Source organism: Sitodiplosis mosellana, unplaced genomic scaffold (genome assembly GCF_009176505.1).
Source record: "Sitodiplosis mosellana isolate CC-2019 unplaced genomic scaffold, AAFC_SMos_1.0 Smas_scaffold_1, whole genome shotgun sequence".
NCBI lineage: Eukaryota > Metazoa > Arthropoda > Insecta > Diptera > Cecidomyiidae > Sitodiplosis > Sitodiplosis mosellana.
In genome coordinates this window covers 14,127,975-14,153,960 of record NW_022595244.1, presented here as the reverse complement: position 1 = coordinate 14,153,960, position 25,986 = coordinate 14,127,975, and the positions used below count along the sequence as shown (strand labels likewise).

General features: G+C 35.6%; 4 protein-coding genes and 1 long non-coding RNA gene across 16 annotated transcripts; 4 read left to right on the top strand and 1 right to left on the bottom strand.

Moving 5' to 3' along the window:
• The first annotated feature begins 1,056 nt into the window (after positions 1-1,056).
• Positions 1,057-3,116, top strand: LOC129580289 (venom serine carboxypeptidase). The gene is made up of 5 exons (XM_055470584.1): positions 1,057-1,381; positions 1,469-1,625; positions 1,701-1,991; positions 2,076-2,804; positions 2,902-3,116. Exons 1-5 carry the CDS (start codon positions 1,220-1,222, stop codon positions 2,979-2,981), a joined length of 1,419 nt encoding a protein of 472 aa, XP_055326559.1. The 5' UTR covers positions 1,057-1,219; the 3' UTR covers positions 2,982-3,116.
• Positions 3,117-5,196: 2,080 nt separating this feature from the next.
• On the top strand, positions 5,197-7,586 carry LOC129580286 (uncharacterized). The gene is made up of 2 exons (XM_055470581.1): positions 5,197-6,926; positions 7,159-7,586. The coding sequence occupies exons 1-2, from the start codon at positions 6,899-6,901 to the stop codon at positions 7,539-7,541; spliced, it is 411 nt and encodes a 136-aa protein (XP_055326556.1). The 5' UTR covers positions 5,197-6,898; the 3' UTR covers positions 7,542-7,586.
• A 1,383-nt stretch (positions 7,587-8,969) lies between these two features.
• LOC129580288 (uncharacterized) lies at positions 8,970-10,687 on the top strand. Its single transcript, XR_008689349.1, has 3 exons — positions 8,970-9,283; positions 9,354-10,038; positions 10,185-10,687. It is a non-coding gene; the product is annotated as an uncharacterized LOC129580288 (long non-coding RNA).
• A 2,681-nt stretch (positions 10,688-13,368) lies between these two features.
• On the bottom strand, positions 13,369-23,074 carry LOC129580283 (probable protein phosphatase 2C T23F11.1). Of its 11 annotated transcripts, none has more exons than XM_055470576.1 (7): positions 22,300-23,037; positions 22,001-22,155; positions 17,195-17,445; positions 15,927-16,142; positions 15,659-15,811; positions 15,380-15,560; positions 13,369-15,289 (listed from the first exon to the last, which is right to left on the bottom strand). In XM_055470576.1, the coding sequence occupies exons 3-7, from the start codon at positions 17,261-17,263 to the stop codon at positions 14,685-14,687; spliced, it is 1,224 nt and encodes a 407-aa protein (XP_055326551.1). In that variant the 5' UTR covers positions 17,264-17,445; positions 22,001-22,155; positions 22,300-23,037; the 3' UTR covers positions 13,369-14,684. The 11 variants fall into 11 exon arrangements, with proteins under 11 accessions (XP_055326551.1, XP_055326553.1, XP_055326548.1 ...); XM_055470578.1 differs by having other exon boundaries at positions 22,533-23,037; XM_055470573.1 differs by having other exon boundaries at positions 21,801-22,155; positions 22,533-23,024.
• A 54-nt stretch (positions 23,075-23,128) lies between these two features.
• On the top strand, positions 23,129-25,986 carry LOC129580287 (uncharacterized). 2 transcript variants are annotated; one of them, XM_055470583.1, is made up of 3 exons: positions 23,129-23,289; positions 23,351-23,757; positions 23,937-25,986. In XM_055470583.1, the coding sequence occupies exons 2-3, from the start codon at positions 23,722-23,724 to the stop codon at positions 24,264-24,266; spliced, it is 366 nt and encodes a 121-aa protein (XP_055326558.1). In that variant the 5' UTR covers positions 23,129-23,289; positions 23,351-23,721; the 3' UTR covers positions 24,267-25,986. The 2 variants fall into 2 exon arrangements, with proteins under 2 accessions (XP_055326558.1, XP_055326557.1); XM_055470582.1 differs by having other exon boundaries at positions 23,239-23,757.

The window sequence follows — 25,986 nt, the reverse complement described above, 5'->3', positions numbered from 1 at the left end:
TGTGTTGTGTTTTTCTTTCTTTCATGTGATAATCGATATTTTAAACGAAAGCGCATAGACCGAGTCGAAATGGAGAGACAGACAGATATATCTGCACAATTTATTAAACAAGTAAACATCACAAACAGCAACGCCGATCAGTTGGTGCTCAATTATGGCGATGTTGCATGCATTCATTGAAACTTTTATTGCTGTCTGTTTGCGAAGACCATTCCTACATGCATTCGGCTCCGGCTCGTGAAAATACGCAATTTTCTCTCTATTTCTCGATTTCATTTTCAGTATTGTTGCTGCTATGCTGCTGGTACTGTTACTGTTGTTGTTTTCATTTTTACTTCTACTTCTTTTATCTTTTGTCGGAACGGTGCAGTGAAACACGGTAATGCGCTCGAATGCATAAGTGCACACAACTTATGCCATAATTTATTTCGTAATAATAATTCAATCTGCACGGCTCTTATCTAAGACTTGCATGTCCACTTTATTTCGTATATGCACGTGGAAAAATTGTCAGAAAACCAATTCCAATGCATTGAGCCTCAATGACTATGTGATCGATGGCCGAGACGGTGACGAATGATTTGTCATTTCTTGGTTCCTAAATCGAATGGTTAACGTTTTTTTTTTTAATTTATTGTGTGTTTTCAAACTTTGCCAAGATTTCCAAAGACTTTTATTATTATCGACAAGATGTCATTGCTTGTTCCGCCAACTCACACCAGAGAAACGAGCTACACAGTACGCGGTTGCTGCCTACTACATTCTCATTTTTTCACCATTTTGGGATTTTTTTTCGCATTTCTTTATCTCTTCGGCTTTCGCTTTCTTCGTATTTCATAATTTTTACAAGTACAAATGCATAAAATTGCCGTTGACACTGATGTATATCTGTGTCGTTCATGCTTGTGAGAATCGAACAAAGGCACAAACACATGTCCGATTCAATTATAGGGTGGAATAATCTTTTCAAGCGATTCATAATCGACATTTCTTCTGCTTGCTTTCGTTCTACATACTGTAATCTAATTATGAATTTTGCTGTCAATGTGTTAGTTCATCAGCGACTCGGTTGCAGTGCGACGACATTTGCTCTGCTCTATTTGTTCTGTGTGACAAACACAGTTGTTGGTTGAAAGTCAAGTGGTTTGTGCGTTCGACATCCATTGTCAAGCAAATCTTTGAGAACAAAGCAAAATAGTTGAAATTTGTCCGCACAAAAATGCGTTTGATTTTGTTATTGTTCAATATTTCGGTAACATTTTGTGTTATCAGTGGTTCGTTCATTAATCCATATCCACGATTCAAGTCATTCCACGATGATGGAGATCCCGGTGAAGCCGTGTACTTAACCAAATACATTGAAAGCGGCGACATTGAAACGGTAGGAATTATTTTTAGTTGTCTATCGAACGAAAATTTTCTATGGCGTCAATTGAACCTAAACCAAATTATTGCGTACAATTTTCAGGCACGTAATTTGGCTTCGGTGAATCATCCAGATATACAAATCGAAAATTATGCCGGATATTTCACCGTTAACAAAGAATACAATTCCAATACATTCTTCTGGTTTTTCCCTGCCAAAGTGGACACAGACGATGCACCGGTCGTTTTGTGGCTGCAAGGTAAGAAAAAAAACGCAGATTGTTGACTCACGTTACCAAAGTTAATTTGTTGAAATTTTATTATTTGTGATAAAGGTGGACCCGGAGCTTCAAGTTTATTCGGACTTTTCAGTGAAAACGGCCCATTCGAGCTTAGTCCGACACAAAAACTGATACCACGCAAATATTCATGGCATCTCAACCATAATTTGATTTACATTGATAATCCAGTGGGAACTGGTTTCAGTTTTACTGATTCGGAAGATGGATACGCCAAAAATGAGAAGGATGTTGGAGAAAATTTACTTCGCGCTTTGCAACAATTCTTTTTGCTGTTCCCAAATCTCCAGAAGAATGAATTCTTTGTGACCGGTGAATCTTATGGAGGTAATTATTATCAATTATTTCATCGTCTGATCACAGACTGAATAATTCTCATACAATTCGACTTGCAATTTATATGTCCAAAAGGTAAATATGTGCCAGCCGCTGGGTATGCCATCTATCAAGACAGCAAACGTGTTTGCAGCGATCCGCGAAAACCAAAGATCAACTTGAAGGGTCTAGCTATTGGAAATGGTTTCAGTGATCCAATTCATCAATTGAATTACGCTGACTATTTGTATCAATTGGGATTGATCGATTCAAATGGCTACGATTCATTTGTACAATACCAGAAGCAAGGGCTTGATTGTATAAAAAATCGTAACTTTGAATGTGCATTCACAGTCTTTGATAAGCTCATCGACGAAGATCAGTTTTCGAAGGGTTCACTGTTCAAAAATTTAACAGGTTTCAATTTTTATTTCAACTACTTGAAAACGGCTGACAATGATGAGGCTCCGCTTGGTGAGTTTTTGCAAAAATCCGAAACTCGTCGTGCAATTCACGTCGGCAACAATTCGTGGCACGATTTGAGCGGCGAAAATAAAGTGGAAGAGCATTTGAAACTGGATGTAATGGACAGCGTTGCCGATTGGGTGGCAGAATTGCTTTCACACTACCCGATTTTGGTGTACAATGGTCAGCTTGATATTATCGTCGCATACCCGTTGACTGAAAACTATTTGAAAAATCTCAATTTCAACGGTGCCGATGACTACAAAACAGCCAAAAGATACATTTGGCGTGTGGACAATGAAATCGCTGGCTATGCAAAACATGCAGGAAATCTAACCGAAGTTTTGGTTCGTAACGCTGGTAAGTGAACGTACAAATGCAATGAATTGGCAAATTAATATGTTCGTTTTTTTCGGTTTTTTTAAATTCTTGTTGTTTATTGGTTCGATTCCATTAGGTCATATGGCTCCAGGAGATCAACCAAAATGGGTGCTCGACATGCTGCTCCGTTTCACTCTTCACAAAGGCTTCCACTGAAACCACCGTGTTATCGCACATTTTTAATTCATTCTGTTATTAAATTATCAGTGTATTTAGTAATGCGGCTAGATTTTTTTCCATTCAATACGATTTAGTCATTTAATTAAACCGAATAAAATTTTTGATAACGAATGCGCTGTTTGGTTTCTGTTTTGATTATGAAATTGAAAATAATAAAAACAAAATGGACATTAGCATCACTCCATCAGCTGACACAATCTCTGTAATTCTGACACACGCATATGTCCACAGATAATCACTGAGTAGTCGGGCACTGACTTTGACTGAAACCTCGTTATACATATGTGTAAAATGGACTAATAACTACTTCAACACAGAAACATTCTGAAATTATCAACCAAATTGATACGCAATTTTCGCTTTGCTTTGTAAACATATTCGTCTGTTTATATCATCTAATTGATAGATCACACGCTGAAGAATATACATATGAATACAACGCATATTCACTGAATTAAATCTAGACAAAAATGGGCCGTACACGTGGCTAACTATAATCATGAAATTGATTGCTTTTTGGACTTCGTGTTGAATTTTTATGGAAAAAATGAAATTCCATATTTGAACGAATCCTATGCTTAACCGCAATGTTTGAATATATCGAATTTGTGAGGCCATCAATGGAGAGAAGAACATTCTAAATTTATTGATGGTTCGCAAAAAATAATTGCGTTAGATTTACGCGAAAAATAAAATATTCAACTCCCATTTATATGCTAACAAATGCGGCTCCTACACACAGCTCATTATTCAACGAACGAACTATAACAAACGAGATTTTATCACAGTTAACGACTGTGTGCTTTTTTCACTTTTAGTCAACGGGCTCATGTGAATCGGTTTTTATTTTGATGACATCTCTTGTTTTCTTCTAATTTCGATGGATTAGGAATGGGGAATTTTGATGCAAATTAGATTCCTACCCATGACTTATTGATCAGTTGGGAACTTGTAAAAAGTTCATCGCCCACATTAGTGAAAATGGTATTTAACTTAGAAGAGAAGATTTTGAACTTTTTTTCGAGCTGTGGTTCTCAATGTTCAAACATACCTTTGACGTTCAATATGGAAAAAAATCACTGAATATTTGATAAAATGGAAACTTCTACAAAGTAGTAAAACTGAAGAAGTCGGAACTCGTATTTGAAACACACGATTCCATTCGAAACGAATAACTTTCAATAGATAGAAACTAGGATGGAAAATACATGTTGCGCACTTGATATGGTTGTAATTTTGAAGATCAGTAAACAATCAATTATTGTGGTTGACTCTATGTCTATAATGCCCAAGGCAATATTGATTACAATTCACTTACGTACATAACCAAAATACATTTGTTTTTTTTTTGTTACATGAAGAATCAAGTTGAATGCCTCCATGCCAAGTGAACAACATGTATAGAGCATTCTTGATATACGTGTTTACCAAATTGGTATAAAACCTATCATTCTTACTTTGTAACTTGAAAAAAAATGTGAATAACAACTTTATTAAACTAATTGATATTCGGAAACAAATGAAGCAGAACATCGCCAGTAACATTGATGACCGTCATTGTTTGTTGCAACATCATGTCTAATGCTCATGTTCTGTGTATGTAAGAGAGAGGTATTTCATCGATTTCGAAATAATGATTGAAGACACAAACAGCCTCAACGGTTGAAATCATTTTACCGTCTCAGAAATTTCCAGAACGGAAATACCCGCATCAACTAATTATATAACGACTGATTTCGTATAGTGGCCAAACATTCGGCTTATTTTTGACACGAATATAGAAGCAATATTTTTTTCGTGATTGTAAATAGAAATAAAATTGTCAAGGGAGAAAAAAATGGTTGACTTCCAAACAAAAAAACATGCGAATTTACAGACTGTACAAAAGCGTATACAGGTTTGATGCCCAATTTAAATTTACATTTATTTCGCTCCCACTCTAGTCAAAGTGGTGTTCTCTTGGGAACTCTTAAGTGCTTTGTTTACAATCTTTAGATTTTCAAAGTTTTTGCTCTCGGTATTCAACCGTTGTTGTCTAAGACGCAATTTCAGATAATGGGTTAATTTTTGGCAAATTTGTCAGAAAATTTCGGGAATCCCAACGGTCATCGTTTGATAATGAACAGGAAAGTTTCGGTAAAGCCACGGAAAAATATTAAATTTTGATAAAACCACGATCGAAAGGAATCTCTTGTGAAAAATTTGTGACTGACTAGCCAGCCGCCTAATTTCGGACTTTTTGGCTGACTATCACTGACTAAAAGTGATTATCTCGAACAAAATATTCGACTGTAGTCAACTACAGTTATAGTCATCTAGTAGCCAAAAAGTCCGAAATTAGACGACTGGCTGAAAGAATAACTAAAAGTGATTGTTTCTATACAACATTTTTGAATTCAATCAACTTAGCCAGTTTTAGTTATTTGAAGCTACATACAAATGAGTGACTGCTAGTCACTTTATTTGCACACGGGATTTCAAGTGTTTACCACGTGCTCCAACTTCGGCATAATTTAAGTTATTCAAAGAAAGCTAGATCAACTAAATTTGAATGAACAAAAAATTTATTGGTTTTACGATTTAAAAGGAAACTGGTTTCCGAAACATCACACATCGGCCGGAATATGCTGAAAGGTGTTTACTTCGTTAAACCTTGAATGATCCGTAAATTTTATGATCTTCTAAGTTTCTCTGTAGAGTTCTTGAAAAAAAGCATTTCGATGCTATTCCAGCATGTCACTAGCATCACTGAGTTTGCATTTTACTTTGACAAATGCTCTCGCAACGTCTAAAATTACTCGATATGTGAGTGTTTTTAGAAAATAATGAAATGAAAACTGAAAATCATGTTTTCATAATTAAAATGTTCACTTTTTTATGGTCGTTTTTGTCATTTAGTTTAAATCATCTTGGTGTACCGTCTATTGCAATAAATCAGTATGCGTCAGGTGGTATGAGTCGTCATTGTTGTTATGATCGTAATATATACTGTCAGGCTACATTCTGTGGATGTAAGACACAAGTTAGTTTAAATTGTATTTGAAAAAAAAGGTCAATTAAAATAAAACCTTAGTTAATGAGGAGGTGTGTACAGAATAGTACAGTCTCTTGTCTTTATTCTTTTAATAAATATAACTACAAATACAGTATGATATATGGACCATTCCACGATAAAGTGGAATTCCAGAAAAATGTGAACGTGACGCAAAAACCATTTTAACGTCATTAGATTGTCATGAATCACTAAAAATCTGCGCTTTTCTTTATAAGACATTTCTACTTGAATTACTTCCAATGTAAAAAATAATACAAGCGAAGGATGGCACACAGAAGTTACACGTTCTTTGTAATAATGTCAAACGAACGTTCGAAGCCAACACCAGCTAAGCAAAAAAAATAAGAAGGTTTTGGATTTATACACATAAGAGATTGGAGCATGAATTTCGAAAAGACGTACGAATGTTACCAAGGATATAACACTCTAGTCTATATTCTTGTCCATATATGTAGATTTTAGACATTCAGCAGTGCTTAACCTGAGCACGACAATAACCCAGATCCTTTGAATGCAAAAATTGGATTGTTCATTCGACTTTTTGTCCTCTAAATTAACGTTAAACATAAAACATATTGGCTTCATCTATTACCACTGTTGTGCGATGTTTTAATTTCATAATTGGAATGGAAAATTGGAAATGCAGCACTTGAGCATAATGATCACCTTCTAACTATAGGGGGAGTGTTGATAATATTGTCTTTCCAAGCGTATTCCGTATTCCAGTGCGGACTGGAATGTGCAGTACACACAGCTGCAAGGCAAACATTGTTGACAATTCTCAGTACAGAAACTGCAGGCAAAGTGCGAAATTGAATTTTCTTACAAGCAATAAAACATGGCTGGCATTCGAAGTTTGAAAAAAGGTAAGTAGTTTTCGCATCCAAATTGTGTTATTATTTCAGGAAAGTATGAAGATTTTCCATCAGCTGCACTTTGAATATATATTATTCAGAATGTTTCTTGCGTCAAAAGCAATATATAAAAAGGACGAAAGTAGAAAAAGAATGAATAACACATTTTTTTCTACCAAAGTCTACGCCAAAATCTAGTAATCTTATGCACAAGTAAATGTTCTAATATTTCTTTTCTTTTTAGCGCCATTGGGCAAACTCAGCCTAAAACCTAAACCAATTCAAGAACGGAGTAATAGGACAATCAGTAGACGCCTCGAACGTCTACGGTATGATGAAGAAGTACGTAGAAGACAAGTTAATAAAGAGGAACTGTTAAAACTCCCTCTCCTAGAGCAAGCCCGCTTTCATGTTGATTATACCCAATGGTTTGTCGATGCCTGGCAATCCTTTGCCGATACAGAGCGAACCCGTGCCGATTGTAGAGAGGAATTAGTTCAAGCTTACGAGGAGAAAGTTCAAGGAATCAAGGATTTTATTCAAGATCTTCACCATATAATTGAATTAATCGAAAGCAACGCTTCAGATGAGGCTTTGCTGCTCTATGTCAAATCTAGACCTTCTTGATAAGGCTGTAGCTAACAATTATCGCAATTGAATAAAATGAACAATGAAAATGTGAAGAGAATACAAAAATGGGATATTTCAATATTCCGTAAAATGTCGATGATGAATGAGCGGAAATGGGATAGCTTTATAGTAAACTGTATAGTAATCTATAGTAAATTATATACCTATTTCTTTTCATTTGACATTTTCCCTCTCAACTTTTCTGTATAACATTTTCGCTCCAAACTACTCATATGTTTCACTGGCTAGTGAATACTGATTTAATTGTCCATAGAAGTCGAACCATGACAACACGAGAAAAAGCCAACGACGAAACAATTGTTAAATATGGGCTTGAACAACAGGCTCAACGTTATAAAATTGGTAATTCCTGATAAATATAATAACTAAATATTATGTAAAAATGATAATTTTTTTTACAAATTTGTCTTTTGCATTCAATTTGTCTAAATTTTGTTAATTTAAAGCTAAAAAATTAACCAACAACGATCGAAAAAATAAAAAGAATTTTCCATATAATCTGGATATTTATTTTTTCTTTGCAGTACGCATCAAACGGATTGTGGCGCAATAGTTCTGGGTGACTACATTCATTTCCACAGTTTACTGAGAATCTGAATAAGTGTATTTCTATTAGTGAGACGTAAAAGAAAGTGAGTTGGTCCAACTTCGTAGCAATAAAGAGAAGTATGTTTCAGTTCGTTTTTGGCTGGTCCTCACGGTTTCAGCAGAACTGATAAAAGACAAGAAATAACTGTCTTCAGCAATGTTATAGAGGACCTTGAGTACTACAAATTTTCTGAAGACACCATGCTGTTATCGTTTATCAGTTCCGCGGAAACCGTGAAAAACCGCGGAGGCTAGACCATACCGGAGTGTTGCCAACATACTTTCTTTTAACGCAGATTGATTCAACAGAAAATATTCGTTTTCAAAAATATAAATCGAGAAAAAAATACATTCTTTTACGTCTCACGAATAGAACTGTGGTAACTCTATCGCTCACCATAACATGCACCACTTCCTTTCTGTGTGTACCTAGGAAACGATAAAGAATTTTCCATTAGTCAAATGTTTGCACATGTTTGATGTTGTTTATTTCCGAGTGGTTTTTCTTTTTGATGTACGATGAGCGCAATGGGTGCGTTCAAAGGTGGCACTGGAAAGTAAAAAAAATTGAAACGAAAATTAATAAAATTCACTGAAAAATTACAAATTTTCTATTAATGGAAACCATAAAATTTGAAAAATTTGAAAAATTCGAAAAATATTTTTCAAGATAAACTTCAAAGCGAATATTTGCCCAAAAGTTGCGCGGAAAGAAAAACCAAAGAGACCATTGAACGTAACATTGCAAGAGGCCTATGTAGTAAAGAGTGCTTTGACATTTGTCGCCATTTATAAATTGTGTTTTTTTTTCTACAGGATTGATGTAAATTAAAAGCCGCGTTTACTAGTTTCTATCTCCGTAGACCATTGATATTTTGTGTTTTGCATAACTCTAGCAATTGACTGATAATTTGGATTAATTAAGTAAAGAATAAGTGTGAAAATGGCTGAAGAGAATAATGAGGACGATTCGTGGTTATATGGTAGTTCGAATGAAACCCAGGAGAATCCAGATGGACAACCACAAATAGAGAATGAAAAAACAATAACAGACGATCAATCAGTTGGCATTTTCAAATGAAACAGCACCAGAAGGCAGCAGAAATGAAGAATAACCCGATGGTGTGAATGTAAGTGTTTGCGACGGAGTTGTTTATACGAATAACACACGGATTAATTTACGTCAAATGGCGATTGTAGGAATTGAATCAGGATGATAGTTATATGGCAGATTACTCAATTGATGCCGAAAAGGTAAACGGTACCTTCGATGTGAATGGTTCGGTTTCGGAGAAGAATGAAAACGATGACGACGACAGTGATGATGATGAAGATGATATTGTGGTTACGATTGGTGACATTCAATCCGCATCAAGCTGAAATATCAAACAACGCAGTGGGAACTTATTGGTGCCAGCGTCAGCAACTGGTAAAGACAAACCGAAAACCTATATGGGCAAATTCAGCATCGAGGAATTTGAAAGTGTCGGTACGATTAGTGGACAATCGGCTGTAGAATATAACATCGAAGCAATTGAAGATAAACCGTGGCGAAAACTCGGTGCAGACATCACTGATTACTTTAACTATGGATTCACTGAAGAAACATGGCGAGCGTATTGCGAGTGACAGAAACGTATGCGACACGAAAGTGGTGGTACAGTCGGCCAAAAGGTAAATTCGATGTTAACATGTCACTGCCGCCACCACCATTCAATATGAGCGGCAATGAACCATTCTATCCGGAAGACAACTTCAGCTATGGCTATGAATCGACGTAAGAACAGCAATGGACAAATGATAACGTTGGTGATGGATGCCCTCGTGTGATTTTGAATTAATTTTCGAAGCAATGAGTACGTTTTGACATCGAATCAAATTTCAGGTATTAAAGAACTTACTCCAGGCCCTCAAATGATGGCGGTGGTGGCATATGAACATGAATATGCCGCCACCAAGTAAGAATAAACAAACAATTCTTCAAATTTTATATGTAAATTGAATTTAATTTGTATTATTTTGTTCATCAAGACGCTATGATGCCTCCGAGTATGATGAATGTGCCACCTCAAATGTTTCCCCCGCCACAGCACAATACTTGTATGGGAATTGGACCACCGGGCATGCCGCCAATGATGCCACCACCAGTGATTAATCCATCAATTCCACCGAATCGTGGCAACGATGACCATCGCAACAACCAACAAATGGATAAAAGAAACGATCCAGGCCCACCTCCTGGGTGGCGTACGCGCGAAACACTAGATAAAGAACAAAAACATTGTGAAGATGAAAAGAGAAAAAGAAAAGAAATCGTACATTTAACAAACAGAAAACAAAATAAACAAATCAAACGACAAATTTTCGTGTTTTAAGCCATTGTTTTGTAATTATTTTCTTCTTTTTGAAACAAAAAAGTAGTGGGTAAATTTTATGAAAGAATGGATGTTTGAATTAAATAGAAATCTAATCGCGGCTTAGGTAAATTAGTTGGTGAAGATCTCGTTGGCCTTGTTTTCGATGAGTTTTTCCATGGCCGAAATGGATTGCATCCAAACCATCCTCTACTCAGGGATATTATCATCGTCCGATGTATCCATTTTTGTTGGCGTGCCTTGGGTCCCAGTGATTCTTCCCAACATGAAAAAACCAACCTGTTATCGAGCTGCGGCCTGATCAATTGGATTTGGAGGGTCAGCAAGATTTTGGGCGGCAGCGGCACCGCGGAATCCAAGGAGCTGCAAATGGTGGAATCACCCGAGCTGGATCGTTAGCATTTGGGTCTGGCATCATGTGAATAAAAAAGGAGAATTTTTTTGTCACATACGTATATATACGTAAAAGAAAAATAACATATGCAGTATTGGATTATTGGATGAATGCAGGGAGTCAAAGACTTTTCTTGTTCTGTTTAATATAGGCAACTGGAATGGATGCGAATTGAAAATGAAATGTATTAAATTGACAATGGAACTAAGTTCCAAGAAATTTTTTATGAAACATTCACGATTTTCAGTTGATCTATATAACTTGACATATTCCGTATGAAGATTCGATGCGCTGTCAAAAATTTGGATGGAATATTATTTCCATAAATACATTCAATTAACACTTCACGATTTTCGTTTATGAATTCCACCAATTTCAGCGATATTCTCTATGTAAATAAGGGCCAAAGTCGATAGAAAAGCAAAAACTGTTTTTTTTTTCTCGGAATTTCAACACCCAAAACATTTAATACATTGTTGTCTGCCTTAACAACCAACCATTTATCAAAGTCTGAAGTATAATAATTTACCATTTTAAAATTTTGTTTTAATTTTAATTTTCTTGCAGTCAAAATATGACAATATCAATGTTTTTAATGACAAAAAGTTGATTTAGTAGTCGATTATTGAGTGAATTGTGAGTTCAACTGACATGCTCGTTGACAATTCATAGTTTCGTTCAGTGATTCGCCAATTTCTATGAGAGACTCGTGAAGGACTCGCGAATCTTCATATAAAGTTGTAAGATTCGTGTAGTTGCCTATATTTTTTGAAATGACTCGCACTGATTCACACTGATCCGTACGACACATAAACCTCTAGCTGATAACATATGCAGTAATAACACTGTGCGACAAAAAAAAGTTGAAGTGGTCTAACCCAGAGCGGATGTATTGAAGTTTGAAGAGGCCCATGAGACAGGAAAACCCCCAAAAGGATTTTTCCAAATTGGTTCCATATAAGAAAATTCTGGCCATTTGAAAAAATTTGTTTGCAGAGGATTTTCAAAATTTACTTTTACTTGGTTTTTTGCTTTTTCATGCAAATCCATGTGACAAACGGGTCACAAGTAATGGAAAATGACCGAAAAAAATCAAATCAGCAATAAAAACCTAGCTACTTTGGACTATTTTTGGGTCCAAACAGGTAAAAGTATCATTTTTCGTATATATCCTCAAAATTTAACCTTTAAATGCGCGATTTCAGTATTTTTCACGCAAAATTTTGAAGCAAATCAATAAAAGGACGTAACTCAGTAATGAGAAGCAAGCACTTTGAACCATTTTTGAGTCGGAATATGCAAAAATATGATTTTATGAGAACCCTCAGTATCTAACTTTTACATTTCATGTGAAATTGTAATGAAAAATCCCGTTTTTCTTCAGTTTGTTTATCTAAAACCTTTAGTAAGACTCAAATTAAGCACAAAAAACCATATCTTTTGTATGTTTTTAAGAATTGTAGGCCAGCGCAAGATTCAGATTGGTAAACGAGATTTTATGGAGAAAAAACCCATTTGTGATATTCCAAACGTCACGAAACTTCCTGTATCTTATTTTTTCACCAAAAAACACAATCTCTGGAATTTTGAAGCCAATCGGAAGTGATTTACGGGTACCTCCCATACAAATATGGTCAATTTTGTGAAGAAAATATGAAACCGTTTGTCACATGTATTTGCATGAAAAAGCAAAAAACCAAGTAAAAGTAAATTTTGGAAATCCTCTGCAAACAATTTTTTTCAAATGGCCAGAATTTTCTTATATGGAACCAATTTGGAAAAATCCTTTTGGGGGTTTTCCTGTCTCATGGGCCTCTTCAAACTTCAATACATCCGCTCTGGGTTAGACCACCTCAACTTTTTTTTGTCGCACAGTGTAATTATATTGATTTGAAAACACGTGTGACATTTTTGTCACCAAACACAGTTAACATATTGAACAATAATTTTCGCAGCATGCAATCAAAAATGTTGTTTAAAATTACCTCGAAATAACATTGGGCGGTTTGGAGCACGTGGGGAGTTTTCTTTTTTTTTCATTGAAAATGTTTGAAAAAAATTTAAAACCGAGCAAAACGTTAAACCAAAAAAAGATCAAAATTAAACGCTGTGCGCGAATCACTTGTTGATTTTAGAATGATGACAAATGCGTGTCATCATACATGTGCTCATAGAACCGGCACCAAGAGCAGTTAGATCACAACACGCACAAACTGATCTATTGTTCTTTTCAAATACATACACAGAGGCATCTCTGAGTGCGAATTGTACCATATGTGTGAGTGTGTGTGTGCGTGTTTGTGTAAATTCCATAAAAAATTTACGCCTAGGAGTATGCTTATGGATTATTAGTTTGTGTCAATGTGTTTTTTTCTTCTTTTATTAATAAAACTAAATTAACATCGGTTCATCTTTAGTTTGCGGAAGCGGTTGTGAAAAAACGCAATTTCAGTTTCAGATTTATTTATTCAAGAAACCACCCACTTTACGTTTTAATTTTCTCCGAAAAAATTATTTTTTCTGTTTAAAAAAAAAAATCTTCATTTCAAAAACAATCTTTGCTTTGTCACCTGAGTCTAGAAATCATTTTTTTTCTTCTATTTAGCTTAATTAACATAATTTTTGCTCACATGAAATTCAACATTGATTCCAATACATTTGCCAAAAAATTCTCTGATGAATGATGATGGGCCATGGCATTGACAAATGCATTGTGAAAAAGAAAACAATACTTGGTTACTGAAGCCTTTTTCTATCAATTAACATAAAAGACTATGGGTTTTTTTTTTCTTTTAAATTGTGTAATGCTCTGACTCACACAAAAACTACGTTCGCTTATATTTTGACTTTATGTTTTCAATGGTGCAATATATTAAATGATATTCAAAATTAATGATGCCAAACAGTCGCTGTTACTTGAAATGAACGAAAGAAAAAATACAATAAAGAATGGGTTAGGAGATCGTATGAGGTTATACAACAGCTTTTAGGAGAAGTGCGAATTTCGCATTTAAATTAAAAACAAGATCAAATGGTAAGCCAGTCACGCAGTGAATAAAAGAAGAAAAAAGCAATTTAGTATATTTGAAAAGGAAAATAAACATTGGTTTTTTTTTCTATTTTTTAATTATTAGCGTAAAACTAGCAGTTGTTTTTTTTTTCAAATGATAATAGAAAATTTGTGAATAAAAGAAAATAAGTGTAGAAAGATAGTTTAATGATACAGAATTTAAAAGAAAGAAAAAAATAATGCCAAAAACAGTGAACACAACTAAAAATTAATAAAGAAATGTCTAAACATGGATCATAACAAAAGTTTTACATTTGGTGCTTAAATTGTATGCTATTTATGTAGTACAAAAGTCTACTATTATCCGAATTGATGACAACATTCGCTCATTCCGACAATGTTGCATCTTCTTAATCAGTGTATAGGATTTTGTTTATTTGTTTGTGTTTCTTTTGAATGCTGCTGGTCTTAGTGTATCTCACAGAGCTACAAACTAATTCGATGAAACTTCATTACAATGTGTATGGTTTTTTAGTTGTTTTTTTATTTGTTTGTGTGTGTGTGTGTAAGTTACTTGTTTTTTTTTCTCTTTCATTTCTCCCTTTCCATTTATAATAGTGTGAAGTTTCATTATTTTTATATACATTCACTCCATTTTGTTTATTACAGCAATTCCATTTATTCCACAATAGCTTTTAAAAGTTTCCATTCATTTTCATTTCGGTTTCATTCTTCTTCTTTTTTCTACAAAACTACTTTGGATCTTCCGCTTCGGTGTCTTGCTCTTTGAATTTTTTGCTTTCTTGTGTTGGATTGGTGTCATCCGGCGCTTTTTCATTGGTTTGACCATTTTCAAGGGGAGCATCGGTGGTTGGTTTATCGACATCCTTGTCGTCGCCGTCATCACCATTCTTTTCGTTTGGCTGTTCTTCATATGAATTTGAGCTCGATTCTTCAGCCTCTTCATTATTCTGCGGTATCACAATTGTCGACAAACCGTTTTCACATTTTGGAAATTGGCTTTCGATCGATTTGACATGCTGAAAATTTTCATCATCAGGAAACAGACGCAGACAGTATTCAGCGGCACGCTTGCAAAAGTCTTCGTACGTTTTTTTATGGAGGAAGCATATCAACACAATGGTCATGTTGTCGGTGCCAGTCATTAATAGGTCTGGCGACAAGCATTCAGTCATAATCTCCTCGCAAATTTGCTCGGGTGGTGTGCCATCCTTCATTTTCTTCAAACACAATTTAACGACATCGTCGTTGCTGAGCACATCCCAAATGCCATCGGACGCTAACAGAATAAAATCCCATTTATCGTCGACATCGTGAATCTCAACGTCCGGATAAGCTAAATGAATAAACGATTTATTTCATAAATATATTTGCTTTGCGAAACAATGTTTAATGCATGAAAAATAATGTCTGCTCCGATTGTTACCTGTGACAATTTGTCGTTCGGCCTTAAGTTTCTTATTTTGCTTGAACTTGAAATCGCCCAATGCACGGGACAATGCCAAACTGCCATTGACACGGCAATTCTCCACCCAGCCACCACTTTCGTGTATTCTTTGCATTTCGACCGGCAAGATTGGCTTGTGATCAACTGACAATGCAATTGCCTGTGAAATACATAGTACAGATACAAATTAGTTAATCATTGTTGTTGTTGGCCAATACATTCATTCAAAATATATATGTGCCATTCGCACAACCATACCTGTCCATTCACACAAGCAATGGCTCGTGAATCGCCAGCATTTGCACAGTACAACTTGTTATCTTTGATCAATGTGACGACAGCTGTCGAACCACCCATTTCATGCTTCAATTCTTCCGAATTCAGCAACGCTTCATCGATGTCCAAGAACGCCTGCAACGAAAAATCGATATGGACGATTTTAATTATAAATCATCCTTGTGCTTGTTTCTATTTTTAATTTCAAACAATAATTGGAATCGAAGAGAAAGTGAAAAATAAGAATCACCTTTTTCATAGCGGATGCAACATCGCCGGCTTGGTACTCAGCTCGTTTGGTGATAAATTTATGGAGATGTTTCGAAGCGTATTTGCCAATATTGGCACCGCCATGACCATCATATACGGCAAAAAACGATGTTCCTGGATCGTCTGGCAGCGACAGAATATGTGTATGACTGTCTTCCATGTGAATTCGATATCCTTGCATACAACTAGAGCCAACCTATTATTAGATTTGTACAACGGCACAATCAGATTAGTAACGACAAACATGACCATAATCACGAAATTTCATATTTAAAAAAAAAATGGCAAAATCGTGGCAAAATTGGAAGAGAAAAAAATAGTTCGCAACACATGAAAAGTCATCGATTCAATCAAATTAGCATTAACTACGGTTTAATTCATAAATGGAATTAATGGCCCTGTTGAAGAAAAAAAAACGACAAGTACAGCAATTTAGTTGAAGAATAAACGTCAATAAATCGCATTTTGTTGGGAGCGACGAGAAAGCACGAGCTAGAGCGAGAGAGAGAGAGAGAATGATAGTGTGCCATGAATTAATCATTGACATTGAGATTGACTTTTATTTTCGTTCAGTGCAACTTCATTTATTATTTTCAAATTTCAGAACGTTCTACTCGTATATTTTCTCTGTCTCCCTTTCTCTCTCCGCTTTTCGATGTTGATTGTTCCGATGGGCACATTTCGTATGCTGTGCACACACATACACTACACAAATGCCGCACTGCATAAGTGATACATACGTTAAAATTGTATCGGACAAAAAATGCACCGAAATTATTTTTATACTCTCACATGTCTCCGGCGGCGTGTGAGTGTCGTACAATTACGATACGTTTCATTGCTCCGTGTTTTCATTGTTGCAAACAGCGAAGAAAAAATAGTTTAATCAATAAATCGAGAATTTACTTTTAAATTGCTGGAATTGTGATTGAGTCATTTTTCTTGCCTTTGACTAATGCATGTGTGTGTGTATGTGTGTTTTTGATGATGTTGTTGCTTTGTTTTCACTTCATCGGGCATTTATGTGATTTACGTTGCTGTGATCGGTTATCATGAACAAAACAAACATAGACACTTTGTTCTCTTTCACCTCTTTTGAAATCTAAATTTGAACACCGTTTGCAAAGCAATGAACAATTGCCCGTGTGCCGAAAGTCAAATCAAAACAAAATTAAAACACGAGCTAATGATACAGAAAGAGAGAAGAAAAAAACATGTTCTCGCGTAATTATCGTGCTCTGTACTCACCATGAGTTCATCATTTTGGCAATGAGCTGATTCCTTTTCAGTCACCGGTTCCGAAAGTGTTTGTCCCATTTTGTTTTCTTCGCTTAGTTCACTGTTTTATGGTTGGACGACTGAAATGTCTGTCTTTCTCATCCACTTCCGACTTCCACAAATGAAACCACAATACCGATAAAACTGCGATTGTATTTGTGATACGTTGTTTCTGCTTTCGGTTCAAAATTTCCAATAAACGTTTCAAGGAACTGTCAATGCTGCAGGGACAAAAAGAAAACCAACAAAGTAACAACAGGAATAAAAATTCGTTTCACGCAAAAGAATTTGTATTGTAAATTGTTCGCGACAGCATAAATAAGTCGCACCGACTGTCACTCTTAATGAATATTGTTTTCACACGATGCTATAACTGTCAAATTGGTGAAAACAAAGATATGTGCATTGGCCAATCAACATTCGCATACACACACTCACTCACTCACTCATACACGGTCACACTCTGACGGCCACTGATAGCGCAACGTACTCATCGACTGCACAATTCAATATATGTTACACACGATTATATCAGCAGCGTTGCTAAATGGGAAAGCTTATTTAATTTCAACGTTGATGCGTCTGTTTCTAAGGCAAGAAAACATTTCGCTCATGAAATGCTTCACTCCTATATTAATCGATTGCATTTGTCAACCGACAACGACAAAGACGACTGCAACGACGACGACGACGACGACGTCTGTTTGTTTTGATTGTGTTCGATCCGATTGGGTCGTGTTTTGCAGTGCAAGTTCAAGTGTTTGGCGTTTCTTTTTTTTCCCTTTTCGTTCAACGCACAGCGCCATGAGAAAATAGCTCGATTCAGTTTTATTTCGGTTGAGATGTAAGTGCAAGGTAATGTGCTTGAGAAACTGAACGAAGATTGATATGCATTTTTGTGCAACCCCATCGATTTGACTATTCGTACTTTCGATTTTGTTATTCGCCTCTAACTTGCTATATTTAGCGTGATATACATTAGGTCTAGCATTAGGTTGCGCTATTTTATGCTGTGCAAAGTAAACATTTTCGTGCACAAAATCGAATTCAATAATGTCAGAGTTGACTTGACAAGGGAAATTGTGTTCACTTCATAAGGCTATATTCGATCGTTGCATTTTATTATTGTCATTGTTAAACAAGTTTGGCGGAATGAAGAACAGAGCAAAAAGAAATGAAAATCGTATATAAAAACGGAAAACAAGGAATTGGACTCAAAGTTTTCCATCGCATTACATCATCTCTTGATTTGGTAAAGCGGTAAACTTCGTCACAAATCCACAAAATTCAAACACCCATGCTACTATTTATAAAAAAATGTACATATTCACTACACAAATGACGTATTCCGTTCTATTTTGTCGCTAGTTTTTCATCCGTTCTTGATTTTCCGTCGAAATTTCCTTTTTGGCGTCGTCATTTTCTCCCATTTCTTTTCGCTACATACTAGTATATGCGCCTTTTCCGATGTGTGCGTTATGAAATACATGTTGATTTGCATTTCATTCGTCATTTCATTGTTTTTGTGGATGGAAATTAACCGAAAAGCGTCTGACTACCTGTTATTGCTGCCTTTATTGTACCACTTATTGTTAACAATTATTTTTGGATTCACACAGTTAAAATGATTTATATCGATGGTTGGGTATTTATTACGGTGGTGTTTTTGTTCATAATTTGCATTTGTATCCAAGTAACAGCTTTGTTGAACCACCATTAGTCCCATGAAATATTTTACGATAATTTGATTCGATAAAACGCAAGTATTAATTGTCATGCTAAACACACAAGTGCTTGGGAGTTTTCTTTTTCTTCAGTTGTACACAAAGTCATGCAAAGCAGATGAACGAATATATTTAAATATAGTACACATAGATCCCATTCTCATATTATATTTGCAACGTTTCATTCACCCCGAATTCGCACGATGACAAGGAGCGCGTCCGACTCAGATTTTCGACTGTTGCACAAATGGGAAAATATTTGTCTATGCACAACTGACTCCAATTCAAGTCTGAATCTATTTTATGCATTTCGACATTATTTTGACACGAATACGTAAACGATGACCCATTGGTTCCACGTAAAAATAGCGATGACAATCGATTTTTATGATCTACGGTTTTGTATGTTATCGCTGACTTTCGTCGTTTTTTTTGTCACTCGCAACTTATCTGTTTGTCGTTTTGTCACGAAATCAATGAATACTTATCACACTTTTTTCAACTACCGATAAAACCGAATTTAGCACGTACATTGGGTTGGCTCAAGTGTGACGTTAAATCACACCGAAATGCAGCCCATAAAATGTGTGTATTGTGGCAAGTTCCAATTGGTTTGAATCAAACGTAAATCTAGACGAATGAAATTGAATGGCGAAAAAGCCATTTGAGGTCCTCAGAAAGTTGTGCGGTTAGTAAATTGTATATTTGGAGCAAGAATTAAAATCGATGCTAGCAACACATACACCACAACAGCAACGATGAAAAAACGACCGAGATTGATCGAAAAAAAGAACCGCGCTCTCAAATTCTTATTGAAGTGGTGGAAACAATGCTTATCTAAAAAGAAACGAATCATTTGAAAAGATCACTGTGCGAACGGAAGACCATATAAATAAATCAGAGTTTCCTAATCAAAATTGATTTAATGATTGGTCAAAAATGCCACCTACATGATAATTTTAGGTATAGAATCAATGCATTGTGTATCGCTGTCCAACTACAACCAATGGCCAAGAGTTTTTGGTGAATTTGATGTTCATTGTTGGAAGTCGTTGTCGTCAGCGTTAGCGTCATGAGTTGCGTGTGATCGGATTGTTTGGGCTGAATAACTGTGAAGGAATTTGAAAAGGCAAGTGTTTCGGGTGTTCGGTTTGTCGATGAGCGCGACGACCCGCAAATCAAGTGAAGTGAATACACTTAATGTATTGCAATGTTCATGACCACATAAACTAGCACGAACGATATTTGTTCTGCAATAGGCCGATGTCGGGCACGCATTTTGTGCACACTGAAAAATTCTCTCACACTCTCGCTCTTTCGCTCACTCTCTCTCTCTCTCTCTCTTTCTCTCTCTCTCTCTCTCTCTCTCTCTCTCTCTCTGCCCCTCAGTAGCATGTGTACTCTTATTTCTGGTACTATCTTGAAAATATACCGATTTTGTCGTTAGAATGTTTTGTCATCGTTCGCCTCTGCCATTTGATGCGTATACAGCACGCACAATCGTTCTCTCTCGCTGTCGTTGTATTCAGTCACATTTCCACTAGCACACGATAAAAATATATCCAAGCATGGCAAATTAATTTGCGCCATTTCATTTTTGTTCATTCTTCAACAACAACAACAACCTATATTTACATTTTGTTATGATATTTTACATGTGTTGCGTCTGATGTCGATAAATTTATTTTGTTGGCTTATGATTTTGCATGGCAGAAGAAAGAAAAAAAAAAGGCGCACAAACACACACAGCCAGCGTGTAAACGGGAAAAGAGCACAACTCGACACGAGCAAACACGTCGTCGTCGTCGTCGTCGTCGTTGGCGGCGTTGTCGGAGGATGGATGTTGCTAAATTGGCTAAGTATGGTATATTGTTTGTATTCCATTGTGCACACAAACACTGAGACACACGCACACAATCAAAAATGCTTTCTCCCAAATACGGCAAACGAATAACACCAACAAAACCAACAAAGCATCGCAAGCATTGTGTTTCCGATATATTTTAATGCTTGCTTTTTCTTAAGCTAAATTTTTTGCCACTTCTAACTACTTCGACCCTAGATTGAAAATGCTCGCTTGTCTGTGTTACACAAACACATACACCGTGCACATCTAGTACTTATGGCCCAATGCATCATAATCTTTATCTCTTGTACCGTCATTTGAAATCGAAATGGTTTCCGCGTGGAATGTGATTCTGCTGCCGTTAAGAAATTGTTGATAGAGTGCGTCCCGAAAAATACTTTTGGCTGAAATTGTACGATGTTATCATAATGAGTACGCATATATATGTGTATAGATAAAACAGTACTAAAGTTCATCAGCAGAACGTTTCCATTGTTCGATAGAGTTTGTCAACGCAATATCATTTTCCTGTTGGTACTGACTGAGTTTTCGTATGTTTGTGCCTCAATTTTTCCACTTTATCGTCCGTCGTACCGAATGTGAATCAAACACCTTTCGCATCAAATAGGTTCTTATTGTTTCGCCATAAAGTGAGGCAAGAAGAAAAATAAATGCGTGGGAATTGCATTATAGAGAGGAGAGAAGCGGAGTAAAAAATGCTCGAGACTGAGACACGCGTGCGTTTGCTCTTTTTTTTCGTATGCTTATCGTGACGCTTTACATTCAATATCGCATTTACTGGATGGGATTTTATTTTTCACTTGGTTGAAAGAATTCGTTCAATAAATCATTTAATCCGAAAATTACAAGATGAAAAATATATTTCACACGAAACTCGGCACTTGAGTGTAGTTAATGATTATGAATTAGTTTTTTTTTCTCGTAATGACGAGGTACACAACGATGATACACATTTGGATGTGGTTCGCGTTGAACGAACATTTACCTTGTGTAGATTTGGATATAATGATGCTGTTGATGAAGCAACGCTCGACAAAACAGAATCTCAAAACACGATTAAATTCCAAATCAAATTATTTCCGTCTCTAGGTCAAGATGCAGTGCATTTTTCTAGTCTGTATTTTATGTAGTTTTTTATTTTTCTTTCGTTTTAGCTCATTGTTCATTTGCAAATCCGGCAATTACTTGGGTACTCACTGCTGCCGCTTGTGTTGCTATTGCTGCTGCTGCTGCTGCTGTTATTTCTCCTTTCGCTTTTCTCTATTTCTATACTTTCTGATGTATTGTTCTTTTAGATTTTATTCACACAAGACTTTGAACTTACAATAGATTTGTTGCACCTTGAAAATAGAAACAATAAAATGCAAAAGGAAACAGAAAAACGAAGATGCAAACATTAAAAACCGTAACAATTGATGAACACAATTGCATTCACTGCGTTTTGCGAAATCGTGGTTATGAAATCGATTTTAAAAGTTACAAACACATTCGAACACGTCACTGTAAGTAAGCACAAAAAAAAACTCGCTGTAAATTTGTTTTTCTCAAATTGCACAGTGCAAGCCAGAGCGGTCGGGCTGAGAGACTCAGAGATTAATTTCCCTTTATATAAAATTAATTGTTGAATTGAGGAAGCAACACTTCGAGCATAAACAACGCTCAATTAAATACGCATCAAGAATGCAACCAATAATGTTGTGTTTCTTTTTACACAAACCAACAACTTTTCGTTCTCTCACACTCTCTGTTTCGCTTTGCTCGTGATTATTTTACTGCTGATTTTCTTTCCCTTTCATTCACACAATTTAGAACGTTTGAGAGTTTCTTTATTGATTTTTATTTTATTCGGAATTTTATTCACTTATTCTTTTCTGTGTGTATAGTTCTATGAGACTTTTAGCAAAATGGTCGGAATTCGTTTTTCGTAGACAGACAAAAGTGTGTTTTTTTTATTTGTGTGATTCTCGTTTGATGTTGCAGTGCGTTCTGAATGTGATATGGGTCTTAGTATATACTCATTTTTTTTCTTCTCTCCTTTTTTGTTGCTCTCTCTCTGACTCGAGCTCGTTTGTCTCTGTTCACTCTCTCTCTCTGTATGTGTGTAGTTGTGAACGAAAAGAGATGTTCTAAAAAAATTTGTTCCACACCATTCAACGCCTTCGCACAAAATGTTCGCTTCGCTCTCTTCACTTGTCTTTTTTTCACAATTTGACAGCGCACACAATGCTGGAGAAACCATACACATTTCAATTCGAATTGAGGTTATGGCCAATCGCTAAAAACTTAACTACGCAATTCAACTTTGACAGCTTCAGTAAAATTGGAGGGAAACGCTACAGACAAACGTTCTACATGATATTCATTCACATTAATTATTGGTAGATTTTTCATATTTAACAACGAAAATTATAGTGAAAAACTAAAATTGTCTAAAATATCGACGGCTACTGGCTTTAGTTATTTCATAACATCAAGTATGTGAACGAATTCGTGCACGAAATTAACGACTGACTCATTTCAAATGTGATGTTTCAGCGACCGAGAGAGGGAGAGAGAAAAAGAGAGTAATTTTTAGAACAGATGAACTCGTCCACACAACCAACTTCATGCGCATTGATGCAAATGAATTTATCGATCGGTTTCAAAAACTGAAAGGCAACAACAAAACTTACCTACAACACAACAATTTTCGTTGTTTATTCCTAAATCAACAGTGATATTTAAACCTTTTATAAATCGAAAAATATTTTGTCAAACTATTTAAAGCAGCGAAAGCTTAAAATGGTTGATTGTTTTACATAGAAAACATTTTGAGAGGCATTAAAAACGATTTTCTCTGTTGCATTTTAATATTTAATTAGCATTGCACAAAGAAAACGGTGTGGCTTAGCAGCTGAACTGGAACAATGACAACAGAAGATTTGCGCCAATTAGAGAGATCGGTAAGTTAACCCATACGATTTGAATAATTTTGATTATTGTTCCTGTTTTGTTAAAACATTTTCCCATTATCATTAGATGTGTGCATGAGAGTGTCGAGTGTGCATTGAATAATAATCGATTTATCAGGAATCGCCCCACATGTCATTGTATTGTTTGTGTATTTTGTATACAAAAATAGGTTCAATGTGCCGGCAATCATTTGGATTCGGTCCAAACGCGGCTCACACAAGTGGAGAAGACGTTGTTGTTTGACGATGATGTGGTGGACAGTGTTTCGGTGATGGAAGTGCTTGAGTCGGTGACCGAAGTAAAGAACGAATACCAAAATTTGCACAAAGACATCAAAGAGGTGAAGCAATTACAGCACGAAATGACCGCATCATTACAGTATCAACTGCGAACGATGAGGACAACATTTAAATTGCTAAAAAAACGCTTGGAACTACGAACTGAGCCGTTGCCTCCGTTAACATCCAAGTCGGCCACACCATCGCCACAGCATCGCTGATTGTGTGGTCGTGACACATACATGCGTTCGAAAAACGGTTCAATTATTTTATACAACGAAACTAAGAACAAAAATTCTCGATTAAGGTCGTATTACGATTGAATTCTATTTCCTTTGCTATTTCAACAAAACGCTCCTGCGACTTACTTTTAGACTATTTTAGCTTTTTGTATGTTTTAAGTTTGCAATAGACTGTTAAGTGCCGTGTAGAATCAAACGAGCCAACTGATTTTGCTAACCTAATTAGTTTACAGCTTGAACATTCATCCCAAATGAACTTTCATCGCCAGTTAAAGATCTCGTTTGATTCTATTCCGGGCCGTTCTTAGATTTTAGTAATGAAAATGTCCAACCGCATCATAAGCAAAACAAAAACCAAATCAATCTGGAATGTGTACGATGCACGCTTTGGTCATTATTGCTATTTCTTTTCTCCTCGCCTGTTATTCCAAACCAAAAAATGTTTTACCTGCGAACAAAACCAAACTCAAACGCAAAAAAAATATAGTAAAACTCCGAATAAAATCGGTGGAAACTCGATAATAATTAAGTGAGTGCGGAATGACTGCATGCCAAATATGTCTACCTCTAGAACAGAAAAAAATCCAGCTGATATTTCTCATTTCATTTTTAAACAGCTGATTTTTGATCACACATTCCATTCTTCGAAAATCAAAACATTCACTGTGATGTTAAAAAGTGATTCACACATACACCAACAACCACATTGAATTAACCATTAGACGAGAGAAATGAAAACCTGCCGAAAATTCATTCGAAACAGCAATGAAGTCACTTCTTGTGAATTTCATTATAAGATAATATACATATATCATTGAAATATGCACATTTTGTACCGTGATGATGAAAATACACACAGCACTGACTCATGTAAAACGTTCATACTTGAACCAAGTGATGCATCACACATTTTAATAGGCTGAACATTTTATCTCCAAATTAAAATGTGTATTCTATTTTCAGTTTAATTGTCACGTGTTCTGTTCCAATTTTTTTGCCTTCAACAACTCATCCCACATTTTTTTCTATTCGAATTCAGTTCAAAAGATCATATGACTCACTTGACTTTTTTTAACCACGAAATAATGCGGCATATATTTCGACTAAAGAAAATCACAAATGAAGAATGTACCGAACGATTAAGGCAAACTCATCACATCATCCTCTCAGAGAAAAAGAAAACTCGCATAAAATCGAGTAACGAAAAAAAACATTCATTGCATTTGACCACGTATGTTTTTCTCCTTACAATTTTAGTTAATTCGTGTGTACGTTGTGAACAAACGATATTATTTGTAGATCGATTCGATTGGGAGTGATTTCAAATCAATATTTTGATTAAAAAAAATAATTGGACGAATTTTGAGCTTTTGCAATTGGTTGAAATGTCTAAATTAATGTTGTAAGTAAAAATTAAGTGAAAGAACGTTGATTTCAAGTCACTCCCTCTCCTCATAAAAACAAACTGAAAACAATTACAAAAATAAAACGAGAAAAAAACATGTCTGAAACTATGTATCGGTATTGTCCCTTTTATTTCAGGGGAATCCAATACCATATGCCTTATTTTCTTGATTTTAAGTGTTTTATTTTAAAAAAAAAAGAACAAATATTGTGACATACTTCTTTTTTTTGGAAAAAAAATGGTGTTTATATAGTAGAAAATAGAAAATTTTATACGCATTATGGGTGACATCAA

Coding starts and splice junctions, on each gene's coding strand:
- LOC129580289 (XM_055470584.1), top strand. CDS start 1,220: ATGCGTTTGATTTTGTTATTGTTCAATATTTCGGTAACATTTTGTGTT. Junction 1,382..1,468: donor AAAGCGGCGACATTGAAACG/GTAGGAATTATT, acceptor TACAATTTTCAG/GCACGTAATTTGGCTTCGGT. Junction 1,992..2,075: donor GACCGGTGAATCTTATGGAG/GTAATTATTATC, acceptor TATGTCCAAAAG/GTAAATATGTGCCAGCCGCT.
- LOC129580286 (XM_055470581.1), top strand. CDS start 6,899: ATGGCTGGCATTCGAAGTTTGAAAAAAG. Junction 6,927..7,158: donor CATTCGAAGTTTGAAAAAAG/GTAAGTAGTTTT, acceptor TTTTCTTTTTAG/CGCCATTGGGCAAACTCAGC.
- LOC129580283 (XM_055470568.1), bottom strand. CDS start 17,263: ATGGGACAAACACTTTCGGAACCGGTGACTGAAAAGGAATCAGCTCAT. Junction 15,812..15,926: donor TTGCATCCGCTATGAAAAAG/GTGATTCTTATT, acceptor TTTTCGTTGCAG/GCGTTCTTGGACATCGATGA. Junction 15,290..15,379: donor CGAACGACAAATTGTCACAG/GTAACAATCGGA, acceptor TTATTCATTTAG/CTTATCCGGACGTTGAGATT.
- LOC129580287 (XM_055470583.1), top strand. CDS start 23,722: ATGACAACAGAAGATTTGCGCCAATTAGAGAGATCG. Junction 23,758..23,936: donor TGCGCCAATTAGAGAGATCG/GTAAGTTAACCC, acceptor ATACAAAAATAG/GTTCAATGTGCCGGCAATCA.